At 40.7% G+C, this 19378-nt stretch overlaps 1 protein-coding gene across 2 annotated transcripts in view; it reads right to left on the bottom strand.

Annotated features, from left to right (window-relative positions):
• LOC143960813 (zinc metalloproteinase-disintegrin-like VLAIP-B) overlaps positions 1-17045 on the bottom strand; it is a 127275-nt gene extending 110230 nt beyond the window's left edge. For both annotated transcript variants that reach the window (XM_077469735.1, XM_077469734.1), the window contains exons 1-7: positions 16928-17045; positions 16589-16656; positions 16336-16418; positions 12396-12472; positions 6175-6253; positions 2894-2970; positions 2011-2191 (exon numbers count right to left, since the gene is read on the bottom strand). In XM_077469735.1, coding sequence (XP_077325861.1) covers positions 2011-2191; positions 2894-2970; positions 6175-6253; positions 12396-12472; positions 16336-16418; positions 16589-16640 — 549 coding nt within the window. In that variant the 5' untranslated portion in view covers positions 16641-16656; positions 16928-17045. The remainder of the gene's footprint in view (positions 1-2010; positions 2192-2893; positions 2971-6174; positions 6254-12395; positions 12473-16335; positions 16419-16588; positions 16657-16927) is intronic.
• Positions 17046-19378: the final 2333 nt, after the last annotated feature.

Here is a 19378-nt window from a genome sequence, read left to right on the forward strand (position 1 = left end):
AATCATAGTATTTTCAGAGGTAATGCATATGATCATATTCAATAATTGTATGCGATAGTAATGTGCAAAATTGTACCCTCACATTGTACTGGTTACCAGAGCTCCTAAATATTATAGATATACTAGCAACACTATATAGTCAGATACAAGATATGGACATTTCTACAAAATGTTAAATATTTCTGCTCCATGATGACCCTTGGTGGTTAAAAGAAGCAGTGACAATTCAAACAAAAGGATTACCATGAAGGTAAATTATTAGCTACCTCAACCAATGGAAATGAAGCCCCACCTTAGGTGCTACGGTTATGACATTTTTTAATGAGTTCATTGTTCAGAGTGGTATTTAAGACCACAGACCATTAACTAACACAGACACTTCATCCATCAACTTCATACATTCCATAAACTCAAACATATTCATAACCCCACCCACACTGAAGATTCATTGACGCCTTATGCTCTGAAACTCTGGGGACGCAAGACAGAGTTCCGCCTTAAGCAGACACCATCTTAGAAACAGCAGCCATCTTAGGAGACTTTGGTAACCACCATTTTAGGCCAGCAGCCATTTTGGAAAGGGTAACTATATTGTATTTATTCTCCCTTATGTTTAATTGTTTTATTTGAAAATATTGATGTATTTATTATTATAAACAGTTGGAAAGCTATTTCTCTCGAGGCAATAACCATCTTATAGATTTTTCTCTAGCTTCATTTTTACCTTACAATTTTGTAATTTTTCTTTTTGTTGACATAGCAGGCATCTATTTTATTTCACGCTGTTGATCACTTACTTAAATGCATTATAGTAACGGGTAAATTGGTGAAATACAGACGTCCTGTCTAATCATCATATATACAAGGTTATTGACGCTACATGGAAATGTTATTATTTCTGTGTCATTTAAAAAGTACAGCACTTTTTCAATTGGTTTTCAATATTTTATGTAACATTTATTTCTGTCAACCAATACATATAACTATTTTGTACATTGAATACATGTCCGGTGAATAAATCTCCTATTTTTAGTCTGTGTTCATATTGACTGATCCTGGATCCTAAAAATATTATTGTTTAAAAATTATTCATAATTATTGTGCGGAATTTTTTATCTCATAAGCACGACTTAGGCATATGGGGTAAGAGGGGTTAGGGGACATAGCATTCCTTGCTGGTAAGTAGATTGAGGACATCTGTTATGCCCTAGTCATGATTTTTTACTAGAGCTTGTGTTGGGAATGATCAGTCAGGGTTGGCAAGGTAAGCTTATATGCTGTACAAAACCTATTTTTGCAGAGAGATGATAAGGTGGCTATTGCGCTGGCTGTACTTCTCCAATAGAAATGCTCACAATTTGGACTTCAACTTGAGGTGGAGCTACAACAAACAGTGACAGTAAAAAAAAATTGTCTTTCAATGCACAATAGGACCACAGATCAAATTTGAGAACCCGATCCAACTGCCGCATGCACTTGGTCCCCCAGGGGATTCAACTAGGGTTGTGTTGATAGTTCTTCTTTAATGTGAATATAATTATTTTGTAATTTTACACAAAACCTTTAATAGATATCAGTTACTACTTAAAGAAATTCCAATTTGTTTCTATTGAAAAGAGATATAGATGTTCCTTCGAGGTGTACATGTTTGGTAGCTATGTAATAATCTATGCAGGGTCTCCAAGGTGTAGTCTGGTCATTAAGAAGTTGAATTCAAGAAGTGGTCCTCTGTTGCATCAAGTATGCAAGCTCTGTGTGGTAGAGGAGTCAAGAACCTGTAAATGTGTACACATAGGGGTTGATTTACTAAAACTGGAGAGTGCAACATCTGGAAGCTGATTGGTTTCTATGCAGAGCTGCACCAGTGTTTGCACTCTCCGTCTCCAGTTTTAGTAAATCAACCCCATAGTGTGCAGACACTGCAAAATGAGTCACTCAATAGGATAAATACCAAGCCCTGTAACTACCAGTTTAATTTTTTCAGCTTTGCTGTAGCTGCTACAATCTTACCTTAGAACTTCTCCTGGAAGAGGATGTCTTGATTATTACAGACTCATTATACATGGTATGGTCCACTCCGCAAGTCTTAGAGGCATCCTCGTCCTGATAGGCATACAGAGCATGTGCTCCATTCTCTGTCAAATTTAGGGGCTCAATCGAAAGCTTTTGTTCTTGTGTTATAATAATGCCACTAAATGAACAAAAAGGTGTAAAAATCATGTTTTCACCACATACTAATTTACATAGGACTGAAAAGTAAATATTTTATTATTAAATATTAATAAATAGTTTCCGTTGGGAAAATTGAGAACATGCTATCAATTTTTGGCTGGCGGGAATTCGGACAGCTAAATTCCGATGGAGCATACACACGGTCGCATTTTCAGATGAAAAGCTCTCATCGGTCTTTTTCTGGCCGGAATTCCGATTGTGTGTGCGCGGCATAAGGCTTGTTACTGTAGCATAACTGTGCCTCACAAAAGTGTTTTTTCTGCCCTAATACTTTCTGATCCGGAAGAAGCATGTAGAAAGGTAGGTGAAAGGGGATCAAAAAATGTTGATATGAATATTTGTTGTAAAATATAGCAAAACTAAGGGATGTGAATAAAAGCAATATTTATTGCATGCTACAAAATGAGGTACATGTGTTGCAGTGTAGATATCACTAGTAACATGGATACAAAGGAGTGAGCTGTATGTCTTAAAGTGTAGATCCCATTGGTAACACAGATAGAAAAGGGTGATCAGAGTGTGCTAGAGTGCAGATATCACTGGTCCTATGAATAGTCACAAGTGCGCTGGAGGGCAGCTCTATGATCTTTCCTTCTAGTATGTTCTGTAGTGGATCTAGTACTAATGTGATTTGCATGAAAACTGTAACCCCATCTCTTACCTCAGTCCCTGGCACACACTGAGGCTGACCATCGAGCTACTGTCCTCCTTTGCATGGCCCTGATAATAGCAGTGATCCTGCAAGATATACAAAGACAGTTTTAGAGGTCATACATGGCAAAACCGGGGCTGCTAACAATGTTCTTTCTAAGTTTTAGGTTGTATAATTTACAGCACAACTAGCCATCCACGGAGACTGAGTCTGACAGACATGGACATTTAGCATCGGTGCCAGACACCCATATTATGATGGAACTGTAGTTACATAGTTTCATATAGTTAGTCAGTTTGAAAAATTACACAAGTTCATCTAGCTCAACCAATAAAAAAAAACAAAAACCTATACCTAACCCATAGATTTTAGTTATATTATGTACATTTAGGAAAGAATCCAGGATTTTCTTAAAGCAATCTACTGAACTGGCCAGAACCACCGCTGGAGGGAGTCTATTCCACATTTTCACAGCTGTTAAGAAACCTTTCCGTATTTGGAGATTACATTTCCTCTAGATGTAAAGAGTGCCCCCCTTGTCCTCTGTGATGACCTTGAAGTGAATAATTTAACACAAAGTTCACTATATGGACCCCTTATGTATTTATACATGTTGATCATATCCCCCTAATCTCTTCTCAAGAGAGAATAAATTCACTTCCTCTAATCCTTCCTCATAGCTGAGCTCCTCCATGCCCAGTTTGGTTGCCATTCTCTGCACTTTCTCCAGTTCCCCGATATACTTTCTGTGAACTGGTGCCCAAAACTGAACTGCATATTCCAGATGAGGTCTTTTTCATATTCACAGGGCTTTTTTTCTGCCGGAACGCAGTGGAACGCTGTTCCAGGACCTATGGCAGCCCTCTCTGCTCTGACATGTCATGTAACACAATGACAGAGGAGAGGAAGTTTTCTGTACAACGTACTTCCTCTACAGGCTTCTCTGTACTAGACCATGTGAGTCCTGCCCTCAATCGGGTCAGGTCACAGCATTGCACTTGCTTGTGGCCATCCAAGAGGCAGTGTACATTCCCACCTGCTGCCGCCACTACTCTGACAGTTCCGATGGGCGGAGCTCTCCAATTTACTGTGTTCACTTTACTGTGACGAGTTTAGACGAAAAAAGCATGCGCATATCATCATTTTCAGAGTGAACATGTACAGATAGAACGGTGAAAGGTGAACATGGACAGAGAGAACGGTGAAAGTTAGGTTTTGGGAATTTGTACAGAGAAGAACTGGAAAGGGGGCATCTTTGCAATGAAAGAGCTGGGAGAAAATTTTAGCAGAGAGGATAGCTGGGGGGAGGGGGAATTACAGCAGAGAGGAGAGCAGGATGGGGGAGATTTATGCAGAAAGAACTGGGAAAGGGGAGATGTGTGCAGAGAGGAGAGCAGGGTGGGGGAGATTTGTGCAGAGGGAACTGGGAAAGGGGATTTGTGCAGAGAGGAGAGCTGGGAAAGGGGAATATTTGTGCAGAGAGGAGAACTGCGAAAGGGGGAGATTTGTGCAGAGAGCAGAGCTGGGAAAGGGGGGATTTGTGCAGAGAGGAGAGCTGGGAAAGGGGGCATTTCTGCAGAAAGGAGCGGTGGGAAAGGGGGAGATTTGTGCAGAGAGGAGGGCTGGGAAAGGGGAGATTTGTGCAGAGAGGAGAGCTGGGAAAGGGGGAGATTTGTGCAGAGAGGAGAGCTGGGAAAGGGGGAGATTTGTGCAGAGAGGAGCGGTGGGAAAGGGGGAGATTTGTGCAGAGAGGAGAGCTGGGAAAGGGGGCATTTGTGTAGAAAGGAGCGGTGGGAAAGGGTGAGATTTGTTCAGAGAGGAGGGTTGTTGTACCCACCCACATTTCAGTTCTACCCCCATGGCTGTCAACTGCTGAGCTCCTTCCCCTGCCTGCACTTACAGCCAGGATTAAGAGACGGCAGCCTGGAGGCTGTAGCGGGGAGAGATGAAGAGGAGGTGTGCTGTGTTCTGCTCTGCCCTCCTGTCAGAAGAGCACTCTTCATCTCCTCCACGGGCTGCTCACCTCCCGGCAGCAGGAAATGTGGATAGGGGGCGGAGTGTGGGTACAGTGCAATGCAATCTACAGTAAGAGTGATCCATTCTCCTGTACTGTATAGACCAGCGCTCTTCTGTCAGGAGGGGAGAGCAGAACACAGCACACCTCCTCCTGGCTGTTAGTGGCTTTCCCCTGTAAGTTGGGGAGGGGGGATGGGCGGCTATCTGTAATCGGGATTTGGGGAGGGGGGATATGTGCAAGAAGGAAGAATAGGGGGGATATGTGTTAGGAGGAGGGTTTGAGAGGGGGGGCAGTGTGGTTGAACCAGGAGAGGATATATCTGTGCCAGGAGAGAGTATAGCTGTGCCAGGGGATGTTTGTGCCAGTAGAGAGGATGTTTGTGCTGGGGGGGTTGGGTAGAGAGGAAGAATTTGTGTTGGGAAGGGTAATTCATAGGGTGTGTGCTGTACAGGGCCCTGTGTTTTCTAACAGCAGCCCTGGTGGAGGGCATACTACTCCAGAGAACTAGAGGAAAGAGGATTCAACAACTTCAAGTTCAATTATAAGTAGAACTTTATCAGCTTGTTCACTAGCATACTCAGTGCTGTCGCAAAATATTAGTCTCCTGAAACATATGAATTACATTCTGACATACATAAATAAGTTCAGATAAGGAATAAACACATTTTTTTTTCAACAAAGTTTTTATTCAAATTTGTCAGGTATACAATATTGATAACAATATATTAACAATAACAATATATTAAAGGCAGCTTGGAAAATGTAGACCGTTACAAACATCAATCGACAAATTCGGAAAACATGTAATAATTAGGTCTAGCTCTGAAGCTAGTGTCGTACTGAACTGCGACATCTAATGTCGTGAGTCACAGAACAGAATATTCTGAGAAAAATGATAGAGCCTGTTGAGAAACCCCTTGGGAGGGGGAAGGTGATGCTACAACTATTTCAGTGACCATGGTCAATCTATGCATGCTAGTCAATTATAAGAATCCAGTATCCAGTCACCCCAAATGGGAACTAATAAATACATTTTATCCCAATTTCATTTGTCCTGGGGATTGACATTTCTCCTCACAAAATGCTGAGGCTGGGGCTCCCGAATAACGGAAAAAGCACCAAAAGCATTACATTGTACATTAATTATTAAGGATCCAGATAACAGGGGGCATGGCAAGGGTGAATTTTTGTCTACAAAGGTTAAGCTAAAAATTTCCCACTCTTTTTACCTTGGAAGATATGAAATAAAACATCAGTTTTTCATTCTACATACCATTTCTTCTGGAATAGTGGTCACAGGAGTTCCATCGTCCAGATACTGAGTCTCTGTATAGTTACTAAAGAGCAGATCCCTGTCGGGAAACAGAATGTATCTAAGAAAATAGTCCATTATAAACTTAAATGTCTGAAAAGAATTACAGCAAAAATAATGAACTCTTTTTCAAAAATGTTTCAAAGAATAAACAACTGTTTCTGCTCATATAAAAGATATGTGTGTCATATTTAATTTAATTACCCATTCCCCATGGACAACATCACAAATGACGAAACGCGCCTTAAGGAGGATACGTGCTGACGTTACCACGCTGTCTCGTTAGGAAGAAGGGAGATTGTTTGTAGCCGGCCGGATCTGTTTTTATGCGCAAATTTTAAATTCTACAATGTAAGTGCAATTTTGTTTTTTACTTGCGCACTAAAACAGAGTACTTAGCATGTGGGCAGTGTGAACAAGCCCTAAAGCTTCGTTTGCATAGGGGGTGAGGCCTGTATACCATGAATGGGCCATTTTTTCCTACATGACTAGACTCCACGTGTTGCATGTAGGCAGGCAGGCAGACGAGGAGTGTGCGTTCAGGCCGCTCAACCGCACCTGCATGACTGTCACATTAGGACAAGTGGCTGTGTAGCCACTATGTCCTAATAGACTTCAATGGGCTGCCTGCACGCAGTACCTGGAATCTAGACACAGTCTGTTCATGGTAAACAGGCCTCAGCGCCCACGTGAACAAGGTCTAAATGTATGATGTTTTACCACAAATAGTTGTCTCTGTAAGAGGCTGACCAGCTCAGGCTGATGTCAGACTAAGTAGCATCGCTAAGGATCGTTAAGTGGCTGCATGTTTGTTCCTATAGAATTACTACCTCTGTAGCGGAGCCTTGTAATGTCCATTGCAGCCAGTAAGGTCAAAAATTTAATTTCCACTCTGTAACATAAAAAGGACAGTTGGAACTGGAATGTCCCATCTAGTCTGACTTTACAGATAGAATACTTATTTCAGTTCAGTGACTCAAATCTTACTGAACCCAGTGATTTCCACCGTGATGAAATACACCGCATCAACGGAAAAGTGTCACCAAGAAGGCAGGAAAAGACTTTCCACCACCAGAAATACTGATGCTTACCAGCTACATAGATCCCATCTCAGAGATCTAATATCGCCACTATCATATCACTCCTTCTGAACCTGAGCTGCATGGAGGATGTATCCCTTTGGGCACTCTGTTCCAATGCTGGTATATTCCTACGGCCACACCGCTCATTGCCAATCACATAGATAAAAAAGGGGAATCGCCATAGTGTAATATTGCCAAGATATTTTAATAAAGATAAGGGATCACACTTACATATGTCATAAGAAACTCACATCAAATAGTAAAAAGAATTCAGCCGGCCGGCTAATGTAACGCTGCCCGTCACTTCCGGGTTCAGCGTAGATCGTAGACGTCAGCGCGCCGCTCCTCCCTACGCCGTTTCGTTAGAGATAACGTCTTCCAGGGGCACGGGCGGCGTGCTGACTCACCGCCTTATGTATCGTAACACTCAATTAGGAACGCCCCACTCTGAGCTTCTGATATCCCGAGTGGCCATGTTCAGTATGGGCAAACGCCCACACTGTATGGGTGGATATTCTATCCCCGCCGCCCTACGCCATCTACCCTTATACAGGAGCTCCCTTCCGGAATCCTCCCTTCCTGAACAACTAAAGAGGCCATCCTAAGTACGGGCAGATGTTCTCTCCCTATGGGCTCGCTACCACTCATATATAATAGCGCAGCAAATACCATCTTCTGTATAAATTCCTAATAAGTTGATTATTAAAAATAAATAATAAAGAATAAAATTCTAATGTCTGACTTGTATTTTAACATGCATCAGACTCACCTCTATTTAACTCACATAATATAATGAAAATTTAAAGATTGCAAATTTAAAGATTGAAAATTTAAAGATTGAAAATTTAAAGATTAAAAATTATTAAAAAAATAAATAAAAAAATAAAAAAATGTAAAGAAAAATATATATAAATATACTTTCTCTTCCTTTATTCAATTAAGCCAATAATAAAGGCCTCAACCTAATTTTCTTAAAAATTAGTTTAAAATCTATACCATACTAAAATGGGCACTTTATATACCTAGGTATACATACTCTCAAGATGGGAACATAAAATGCACCAATAACTATCCCCCCTCCGATTTATTCAGATTACCAGGCTATCAAAAACTCCAAGTGGGTTTACAATATTACATTTCACCACATCCTATCTAACTGTTATCAATAAATGCATTAACGTCAACTTCAACGTTAAGACCATGCGGGGTGTAGCAGCGTACCCTGTGTATCCAAGTCATTTCTAATTTGGATAAATCACTCACCAAAAAGCTTCCCCTCCAATGCGCACTGTATTTGTCGATTCCAAAGAATAATGTATTAGCAGGGTTACGATTGTGATGAATGGCATAATGTTTCGATACTGAGTGAAACCTAAATCCCTTTCTTATATTGGTAATATGTTCACCCAAACGCACCTGCATGGTGCGTTTGGTCCTACCAATATACTGGAACCCACAAGGGCATTGTATTAAATATACAACCCCTGTCGAACTACACGTAATAAACGGTTCTATTTTAAATTCCCTAGATGTACTCGTAGAGAAAAAGGATTCAGTTTTTCTCTGTCTATTCTTATTAAGTGCACAGGCCTGGCATTTACGACACTGATGATACCCTGACATATTCTGGAAAAAAGATATCTTTTTAATGGGTGGATCCATCACATTAGGCGCTATTTTATCTCGAAGAGAAGGTATTCCCCTGAAGATCACCTGTGGCCTCACTGGTAGAAAGGTTTTAATAATCCTATCATTCCCTAACAGATGCCAGTGCTTCTGAAGCAGTTTTTTAATCAAATAATGTTGGGTTGAGAATGTAGTGATAAAGGGTATAGCTGGTCTCTCCCTCTTTTTTTCAGGGCCATCATTCAACAATATAGAGCGATCGATCTCCCCTATTTGTTCCATTATCTGGTTCAAAGATTCAACCTCATACCCCTTCTCTATTAATCTTTTTTTCAAAATACCTGCCTGCAACTTATAGTCACCCATGTCTGTGCAATTTCGCCTCATTCTCAAAAATTTACTCTTTGGTACTGAGTCTAACCACAAATCTTTATCGTCCACTATATTATGCATTTCCAAGAGGTAATCCTTACGATCCAAAACCAAACCAAACCAAAACTTGAATCGTAAGGATTACCTCTTGGAAATGTATTGAATCACCGGATTACCTGGTAGAATAGCATAAGTGTCTTTATCGTCCACTATATTATGCATTTCCAAGAGGTAATCCTTACGATCCAAAACCAAACCAAACCAAAACTTGGATCGTAAGGATTACCTCTTGGAAATGCATAATATAGTGGACGATAAAGACACTTATGCTATTCTACCAGGTAATCTGGTGATTCAATATAAAAAAAACATTGCAAACATTGGTAGATAGAGGTTCCCGTTTGGGTATACTGAATGAGAAAGAAAAAACCTTTTTGATCCCCAAAGCAACTCGAGCCCCAGTTCTGTACTATCTCCCTAAGATTCATAAAAGTCTTACTTGCCCTCCGGGCCGTCCGATTGTGAGGGGTATTGACTCCATCACGGCCCCGGGTGGGCAAGTATATTGATTTTTTCCTTCAACCTTTGGTACAGCAGATGCCATCATATATTAAGGACACTAGATATGTAATTAATTTGCTGTCAGGATTAAAACCAGGTACACATACTTTTTTGGTAACAGCAGATGTATCTTCATTGTACACCATAATTCCACATACCATGGGAATTTCTGCAGTTAAACATTTTTTAGATGTTTTTGCTACCATACCCAAGCAACAACAGTCATTCATCATAGACCTTCTTGAGTATGCGGCGAATCATAACTATTTTTGGTTTGAACACAATTTTTATCGGCAGATTCGCGGAGTAGCTATGGGGGCAAAATATGCCCCCAGCCTCGCCAATTTGTTCATGGCGAAGTGGGAGGAGGACGACGTCTATAAGGACCGGAGCCCCTATTTGACCTTTTGGGCCCGGTATATAGACAACGTCCTCCTCCTATGGGATGGAACCATCTTGGAATTGGAAGAGTTTTTCCTTAGTCTAAATGATAATGAGAGAGGCATTAAATTTGTGTATGAGGCGAGTCAAGAGAAGATAAACTTCCTCGACTTAATGATTAATAAGAGTGGAGACACATTTAAGACATTTTCCTTCTTTAAAAAAACAGATAGGAATGCATTCATACCAAGGGGGAGTTGTCATCATGATTTGTGGTTAGACTCAGTACCAAAGAGTCAATTTTTGAGAATGAGGCCAAATTGCACAGACATGGGTGACTATAAGTTGCAGACAGGTATTTTGAAAAAAAGATTAATAGAGAAGGGGTATGAGGTTGAATCTTTGAACCAGATAATGGAACAAATAGGGGAGATCGATCGCTCTATATTGTTGAATGATGGCCCTAAAAAAAGAGGGAGAGACCAGCTATACCCTTTATCACTACATTCTCAACCCAACATTATTTGATTAAAGAACTGCTTCAGAAGCACTGGCATCTGTTAGGGAATGATAGGATTATTAAAACATTTCTACCAGTGAGGCCACAGGTGATCTTCAGGGAAGTACCTTCTCTTCGAGATAAAATAGTGCCTAATGTGGTGGATCCACCCATTAAAAAGATATATTTTTTTCCAGAATATGTCAGGGTATCATCAGTGTCGTAAATGCCAGATCTGTGCACTTAATAAGAATAGACAGAGAAAAACTGAATCCTTTTTCTCTACGAGTACATCTAGGGAATTTAAAATAGAACCGTTTATTACGTGTAGATCGACAGGGGTTGTATATTTATTACAATGCCCTTGTGGGTTCCAGTATATTGGTAGGACCAAATGCACCATGCAGGTGCGTTTGGGTGAACATATTACCAATATAAGAAATGGATTTAGGTTTCACTCTGTATCGAAACATTATGCCATTCATCACAATCGTAACCCTGCTAATACATTATTCTTAGGAATCGACAAATACAGTGCCCATTGAAGGGGAAGCTCTTTGGTGAGGGAATTATCCAAATTAGAAATGACTTGGATACACAGGGTACGCTGCTATACCCCACATGGTCTTAACGTTGAAGTTGATGTTAATGCATTTATTGATAACAGTTAGATAGGATGTGGTGAAATTGAATATTGTAAACCCACTTGGAGTTTTTGATAGCCTGGTAATCTGAATAAATCTGAGGGGGGATAGTTATTGGTGCATTTTATGTTCCCATCTTGAGAGTATGTATACCTAGGTATATAAAGTTTTAGTATGGTATAGATTTTAAACTAATTTTTAAGAAAATTAGGTTGAGGCCTTTATTATTGGCTTAACTGAATAAAGGAAGAGAAAGTATATTTATATATTTTTTTCATTACATTTTTTTTATTTATTTTTTTAATAATTGTTAATCTTTACATTTTCAATCTTTAAATTTTCATTATATTATGTGAGTTAAATAGAGGTGAGTCTGATGCATGTTAAAATACAAGACAGACATTAGAATTTTATTCTTTATTATTTATTTTTAATAATCAACTTATTAGGAATTTATACAGAAGATGGTATTTGCTGCGCTATTATATATGAGTGGTAGCGAGCCCATAGGGAGAGAACATCTGCCCGTACTTAGGATGGCCTCTTTAGTTGTTCAGGAAGGGAGGATTCCGGAAGGGAGCTCCTGTATAAGGGTAGATGGCGTAGGGCGGCGGGGATAGAATATCCACCCATACAGTGTGGGCGTTCCGTAGGAATATACCAGCATTGGAACAGAGTGCCCAAAAGGGATACATTCTCCATGCAGCTCAGGTCCAGAAGGAGTGATATGACAGTGGCGATATTAGATCTCTGAGATGAGATCTATGTAGCTGGTAAGCGTCAGTATTTCTGGTGGTGAAAATATCTATAGACTGGCAAGATCAATTAGATAAAAATGTTCATCCTTTAGTGTTTTATTAGGCTGATGGATTTTCTTTTAAAGCTCTAACTCTATATTGTTTATTAAAGTGATAATTATATATGATAATATAGTGATAATAATATATTAATACCATTCCCTTACAGATAATTAATAATGTCATGGTGACAGAGATATAGTACACAAGGGACACTCACTCAGTCCTTTCCAGCTGAAGAACTATTGGTTTTCCATTTACTTGTAATTCATAGTGTATATGATCCGGATACTTGCTCTGTAAAGCGGAAGATTTGCATGGTAGAAGGTTAGTTCCTCAACTGGGAAATGCATCAAAAAAACTGATAAATAGATATTATTAATTAATGGTATAGGACTCCCAGTGTCCTCTATCGAATGTTCTTGCAAGTGTCCAACTATTTTTGAAGATTACAGAGGAAGAAGGAACCCTTCTATTTTTTTCTAGGAATGTCCCATGTTAAGGGAATTCGAAGCCCTTGTACACACGGTCGGACATTCCGATGGACAATGTCCGATAGGACCGTGTTGTCGGATAATCTGAAAGTGTGTGGGCTCCATTGGACTGTTTCCGTCGGAGTATCCGACGGACCAAGTTTTCCAGCTGGGCTATAAAATTTTCCGACAACATGATCCGATCGGACTTTGTCCGATCATGTGTAGAGAATTCTGATCAGACAAAGTGCCACGCATGCTCAGATCAAATTCCTAGACCAAAGCTATTGGCTACTAGCCTGAACGTAGTCCCATCCTAATGAAATAACGTCATCACGTTAAGTACGATCAGATTTTCTGACAATTTTGTCCGACCGTGTGTATGCAACAGTTTCGGACAAAAGTCGGACAAAATCCCACGGATTTGGTTGTCGGAATGTACGACCGTGTGTACAAGGGCTTAGACTCTGGAGAACATACGATAAAGACCTTTAGAAATGTGCAGCTGGAAAGAACTCTGGCAGCCCACCTGCTGCATGACACTCATTGCTTAAAGAGGAGCTTCAATCTTCCCCCAAAAAATAAAAAGTCAGCAGCTTCAATAACTGTGGTTGGTGACTTTTAGCGTAAGCACACCTGTCCAGGGGTCCAGCGCTGTCCTTACCCAAGTTGATTTTGCAATAGGTTTTGAGTCCAGGCCCTGGCATCTTAACTTTGTGGCTTCACAGTCGGCTTCCCATTGCGCATGCATGAGTTGCGCTGCACTCTGCGAATGATCCCGCAGTCTTCTGGGCCCTGTCATGTATCACAGAAGACTGCAGGTAAAGAGGTAGGGTGAACTTCTGCTCAGGATTGCTCCGGTCAGAGCAAAAGTGGGAGCCGGTGCCTGTCAAAACCAGGTACCCGCTTCCCCCCAAAAAAATACTAAGTTCCAAATGTGGAACAGAGGTGCAGGAGGCCAACAGGCAGAACCTCCTTGGTTCCTGTACAGGGCTTCCTCACTAGAGCCTCTATCTTGAACAAAAAGCATTTCTCAAAATATACAGAGTGGGTTCCTTGGAAAAATATAGGGAATGGGAGTGACTGGACAATCCCCTCCCCCCTTGTCCTCCTTCCCCTCTAGCCTCAGTTCACTCCCTTTCCATATAATTGCATTTACTTCCTTGTGTCCTTCTCTCTCACTGCCTTCTCCAACTTTGTCTTCATAATATATATATACATATATATATATATATATATATATATATATATATATATATATATACACACATGGACATGGTGCAGGGGGAGATGGTCAAAGGCAGCAGACTTGGTGCAGGAGGAGATGGTCAGAGGCTGGGGAGATGGTCAGAGGCTGCGGTGATGGTGCAGGGGGAGATGGTCAGAGGCTGCACATGGTATAAGAGGAGATGGTCAGAGGCTGCAGACATGGTGCAGCAGGAGATGGTAAGAGGCTGTGAACATGGTGCAGGAGGAGATGTCAGAGGCTGTGGACATGGTGCAGGGGAAGATGGCCAGAGGCTGCAGACATGGTGCAGGAGAGCAATAATAGGAGGTAGTCAGAGGCTGCAGAGGGGTCTCACCTGGCCACTATGAGAGGTGCGTGCCACTGCCGAGACCTCACAGAGGTGACACTGATGCTTTACATTTGCAAATGGCGCCACCCGGCTCCGTTACATCACTGTGCATGCGCCCGTCTGCACAGTTGACCTGTTAGCCCGGGCCAGCAGCCATATCTTTTATAAGTGCCGCTGCCCTCAAAGAGGCCCGAGGGCAGGCAGCCTACCGGGAGTGGACCGCTGCACCCGGTAAGAGACTCAGGGCTACGGGCCCCAGCTTCGGGGCTATAGCCCCGAAGCCACCCCCTAGCAACATCACTGCCTCATGAAGTCATGTTTTACACGTTTATAATATGTTGTACACATATAAATGTTGAATGTTATTTCTTCTTGAATAAAGAATTTAATACAAGACCTACTTGGTTATTTTTTTAATATTAGAAAGAATAGTTATTATTATTATTATTATTAATAACGATTTATATAGCGCCAACAGTTTATGCAATGTAGAGGAGGGACAGCACAATTACAGTACAATTAGTTATGTGGAACAATATAACAAATAGTACAAATAGTTACAAATAAAAATAAAAAAATAAAAAATAAAAATAAAATCTACAGGATAGCCAAAATAGCTGAAATGGAGCGACTCATTTCCATAGCTAACGACACACCCACAAAATTCACATCAAAATGGGCCTGCTGGACCCACTTCCTAACAACGTCAGAATACCGCACCCTGACTATCCCCAATGCCCCGCGAAAGACACTCCATTCCAAAATTACAGACCCGAACCCCCCACCGACCAATATCCTTAATACATACCCAAAATACAGAATCTATTGATCTCTAAACACGCAGGCCTGATCTCACCCCCTATACATCAATCCCCACGGAGGGAGAGATGGTACCCATTACAACCCCTCTGATCTCTCCCCTCACCCCCCCCCATTCCCAGCCCCTCTCATACCCAAATTCACTCCCTTTCGTCTTACCCCCCCCCTTGTCCACTCCCCCTGAAGTCTACTATACCCACACAGAAGCTTGATATCCCACCCAGACTCATTCCGTTCACAAAAAGCTTTACTTACTTATGATGCATTAGGTGATAATGAAAACAAGCCTACCTTTGCACATTACTCCGGTACACCACAGACCCGCGAGCGAAGGAGTAAATGAACATATTTCAACCTGCCCACCGCTTGTGTCATACTGACTTGATCACGAAAGTTATAACTCATCTGCAAATTGGTTTAATATGTACCCTGACTCACTTATCACCTCAACCCAATGTCGCTTCCATATGACCTAAATGATGTTCTGTCTTGGATAAATGTTGTGCTCACATCCTTTGTAATACCAGTTGCTTCTGTAATGCTACCTACTGAGCTGTAATTTTCTTTACCCTCAATAAAATTTTCATGGATACAAAAAAAAAAAAAAAGTACAAATAGTTATGTGGAACAACCCATTTCAGCCAACTAGCAATCAATTTTCAATGATAACTATACTGGGTTGCTAAAAGCCAAATATCGATTACTGCACTCTTTGATGTTGTGATTTTAGGGTTGATTTACTAAAAGTGCAGCATGCAAAATCCAGTGCAGCTGTGCATGGTAGCCAATCAGCTTCCAACTTCAGCTTGTTCAATTAAGCTTTGAAAAAACAAAAACCTCAAAGCTGATTGTTTTTTATGCGCCAGATTTTGCATTTTAGTAAATCAACACCATCAAGTAAAATTTTAGCCACACAATCAGTTGATATCCTCTGTCTATGATTGCTTGGTTTACCTTTGAGGGTTTCTTTCCCCCAAAACTCAAAAACATTCCAGAGAGTTTACTGAATGCAAAACTTTCTGTCCATGTTTGACCAAGCAACTCTATTGTAGGATATAAGAACCAAGGTGATTGTGTGAATGGTTTTCTATTCTCTCTGAATCCCTATAGGATACATTTGTACTGTATAAAAAAACAAAATAGACCGGATTTGATTTTCTACTACAGTGATGACATACTTCATACCTGTCCAAGAGTACAGAATGAAACATTTTTTCTAAATGTATTCTATTGACCGCTGGTCCTGTGTGACGGGTATATAGACAGATTACAGTCCATAGGTTTACTTTACCTTAGTTTCCCTTTTGTGCTGAGTATGAAGTTTTCGAGGATAAACCACCTCATATTTCCATCCCTCAGGTATTGAATTAGATACTAGAAAATAGAAACAAATTTTAAAAATAAAATAAAAACAGTAATAAATAACATTAAGAAATATAGCAATAAATAAGAGCTAGTAAATTTTGTAATCCTGAAACACAAACAGTAAAACACTGTAATGTTGTAAAATTTTAAATTACACAGAAACGGGACTGCAAACTCACCAATAATCTGGGTATTCAGCAGCAAAAGTAGCAGCATCAGAGATCCCGGCATTGCCCCTGTTCTGATCCTGTTGTGAAAGTGACACAGGAAGCATCTGTGCGTAAGTATAAGCTGAAGTATGTGTATAAGTATGAACTGCATTGCTCAATAATACTTTTCTGTATATGAGTGTCAAATGGTGGAAACATCAGCACCTCAATTTATTCATATTTAATTTATAGGCTCTATGCTGTATATGCTAAGTAGCAATTTTTTTTTTTTTTTGCACTATCCCTTTCTTATTTTGTGCATAAACTCTCTATTTTACAATTACATTTCCTATGAGGTGATTCACTTACACTTTGTTTGCAGATCATAGAGGGAGGCCCGCAATAAGAGACAGAAAAGAAAATCGATGAAGGGCCGGGCATGACAAAGGTTTAAAGGAAAAAGCAACTAGAGGGCTAAAGAAAGAAGTAAAGGAAGGAAGGGGAGGAGACATGGAGAGAAGAGCAAGGGGGAGAAGCAGTATTTATAAGGTAGGCGGGGACTCTCGGGAACAGGAAAGTGAAGCAGCGAGGAGAAAGTTTGTGTTCCTTTTTAAAGGGTATCGGGATTCGGGTCATTGTAGCAGCGGTAACGGCGGTGTCTTTGATGGGGGCAAGAAAACAGATGTGATGGAAGTGGTGGGGGGTCATAGGTGGTATGTGCCCCCTTTTTGGTGTATTCCAGTGTAAGGGTAGGCTGGAATACGGGAATGGTTGCACTGCAGGAAAGGGGGTTGTCTCTGGGCTGATAAACAGGTGGAGGCCTGGTATGCCGCAGTGTATTGGTGAAAAGTTTTAAGTGGAAAAGGTGAAGTTCGGGGTACCGTCAAAGACCAACAGACTGGGAGTTTTAAATTGTCGTTACTAAGGTTGTATATATGTTAATTGAAGTTATTTAATTTTGGTTTGAATAGTTGTTTAATAAAGGCTGCTATGGCCAGTTACACTCCAAACTCCTGTGCTGTCTATTTATTGGGTTAATGAAGGGGTAAGGTAAAAAGGGGGGAAAAGGGTTGAAGGGTTGGGAAGGTTTAAAAAGGGGGTTATGGGAGAGCTGGTGATATCTTGAATACATTGGTCATGGGCTTGATAATAAGAAAGCTTAGCAATGTCATCTAACATTTTGACCTATTCGCTGTTACTGAAAATCTATGCCAAGGGGTTGATTTACTAAAACTGGAGAATGCAACATCTGGTGCAGTTATGTATAGAAATCAGTCAGCTTCCAAGTTTTTTTGTTGTGTTTTTTTTTTTTGGCAGGTCGGTGGTCAGTGTATGTAGGTCAGTGGTCAGCGTATGTAGGTCAGGCAGGTCAGTGTATGTAGGTCAGGCAGGTCAGTTGTCAGTATATGTAGGTCAGACAGGTCAATGTATGTAGGTCAGTGGTCAGTGTATGTAGGTCAGGCAGGTCAGTGGTCAGTGTATTGGTCAGGCAGGTCAGTGTATGTAGGTCAGGCAGGTCAGTGGTCAGTGTATGTAGGTCAGGCAGGTCAGTGTATGTAGGTCAGGCAGGTCAGTGGTCAGTGTATGTAGGTCAGGCAGGTCAGTGTATAATGTAGGTCAGGCAGGTCAGTGTATGTAGATCAGGCAGGTCAGTGTAATGGTCAGTGTCAGGCAGGTGTGTTTACTGGTCAGTTTACTGGTAACCTGTGTTGGATATTTCACTCCTGGGGTGGCTCACAGGCATTTTCTGACCCTGCTTAGTTGGACGGATGCACTCCCAGAGGTGAGCCTGTACCCATGGGGGGGGGGGGGGGGAGCGCAAGTGAGGTGATTTGTTGGTGATCTGGAAGCTTTATATATAGGATTTCACAATTACATTTAGTTGTTCATCAACACCCATTTGTGGAATTTTCACTATTTTAATATGGACTTTTTTTTGCATTTTATTGTATGGACATTTAATTATGCACTTTATATGTTGTTTGATTCAATGATTTTTGATATTTGTTTATATTTCATGATTCAGCTCGCACCCTTATATATCGATACAACTGTTGCACTCTCAATAAGATTAAGTAAATGGAAAATCAAAAGAACGACACAAATTTTTAACAGCTACAGTCAGCGGTTGGACCAGAATATTCAGTGTAGGAATCTCACTGCCAGAAACCAAGGTAGATCTGTAAAAAAGTAGGTTTCATTTAGATAGACTTTTAAAGCAGAAGTCCTGCCTTACATTTCACTTTGCACAGCTTTACAGGATTTCCTCCTGTACTGAAATTTCTTACTCTGATTTCACTGTACATTTAATTAATCATTTAATTGCCATGTTGTAGATGGGGGAGGGGACCAAGGAAGGCAAATAAACTTTAAATAGCTTTAAAACTATCCTTTTTTATGAGTTATATGTTTTAGTTGATCGCACATAGAAGACTGGTAAACAGATAAGGGTAGACTGGGAAAATCTTTTTCATCATTCTGTGGTTATTTCCTGTTCTGTATAAGAGAAGGAAGTTGATGTCTTCACATGCAAAGGTGAAAAAAGGTCATCTAAATTGTATTCTTTTGTTCATCTTTTGACTCCACACATACAAACATTCAGCCTTTGAAAATGAGGGAAAAAATAGTTTTACAATCTGGCTACACTTTGGCAGGGCCATCTTTAATATTGATTAGACCCCAGGCAAACATTTTTTTTGGGCCTCCCCCATGCAGTTTCGCTCTCCACCTGCTTGCACACCATGGACTGGGGTGGTGAGGGGACCGATCAATAGACAGAAAACTCCTAGGAATCATAGAACTCCTGGGATCAGTGGTAGT

This window comes from Lithobates pipiens, unplaced genomic scaffold (assembly GCF_037356315.1).
Source record: "Lithobates pipiens isolate NorthernLeopardFrog02 unplaced genomic scaffold, aLitPip1_a1.2 Scaffold_8, whole genome shotgun sequence".
Lineage (NCBI taxonomy): Eukaryota > Metazoa > Chordata > Amphibia > Anura > Ranidae > Lithobates > Lithobates pipiens.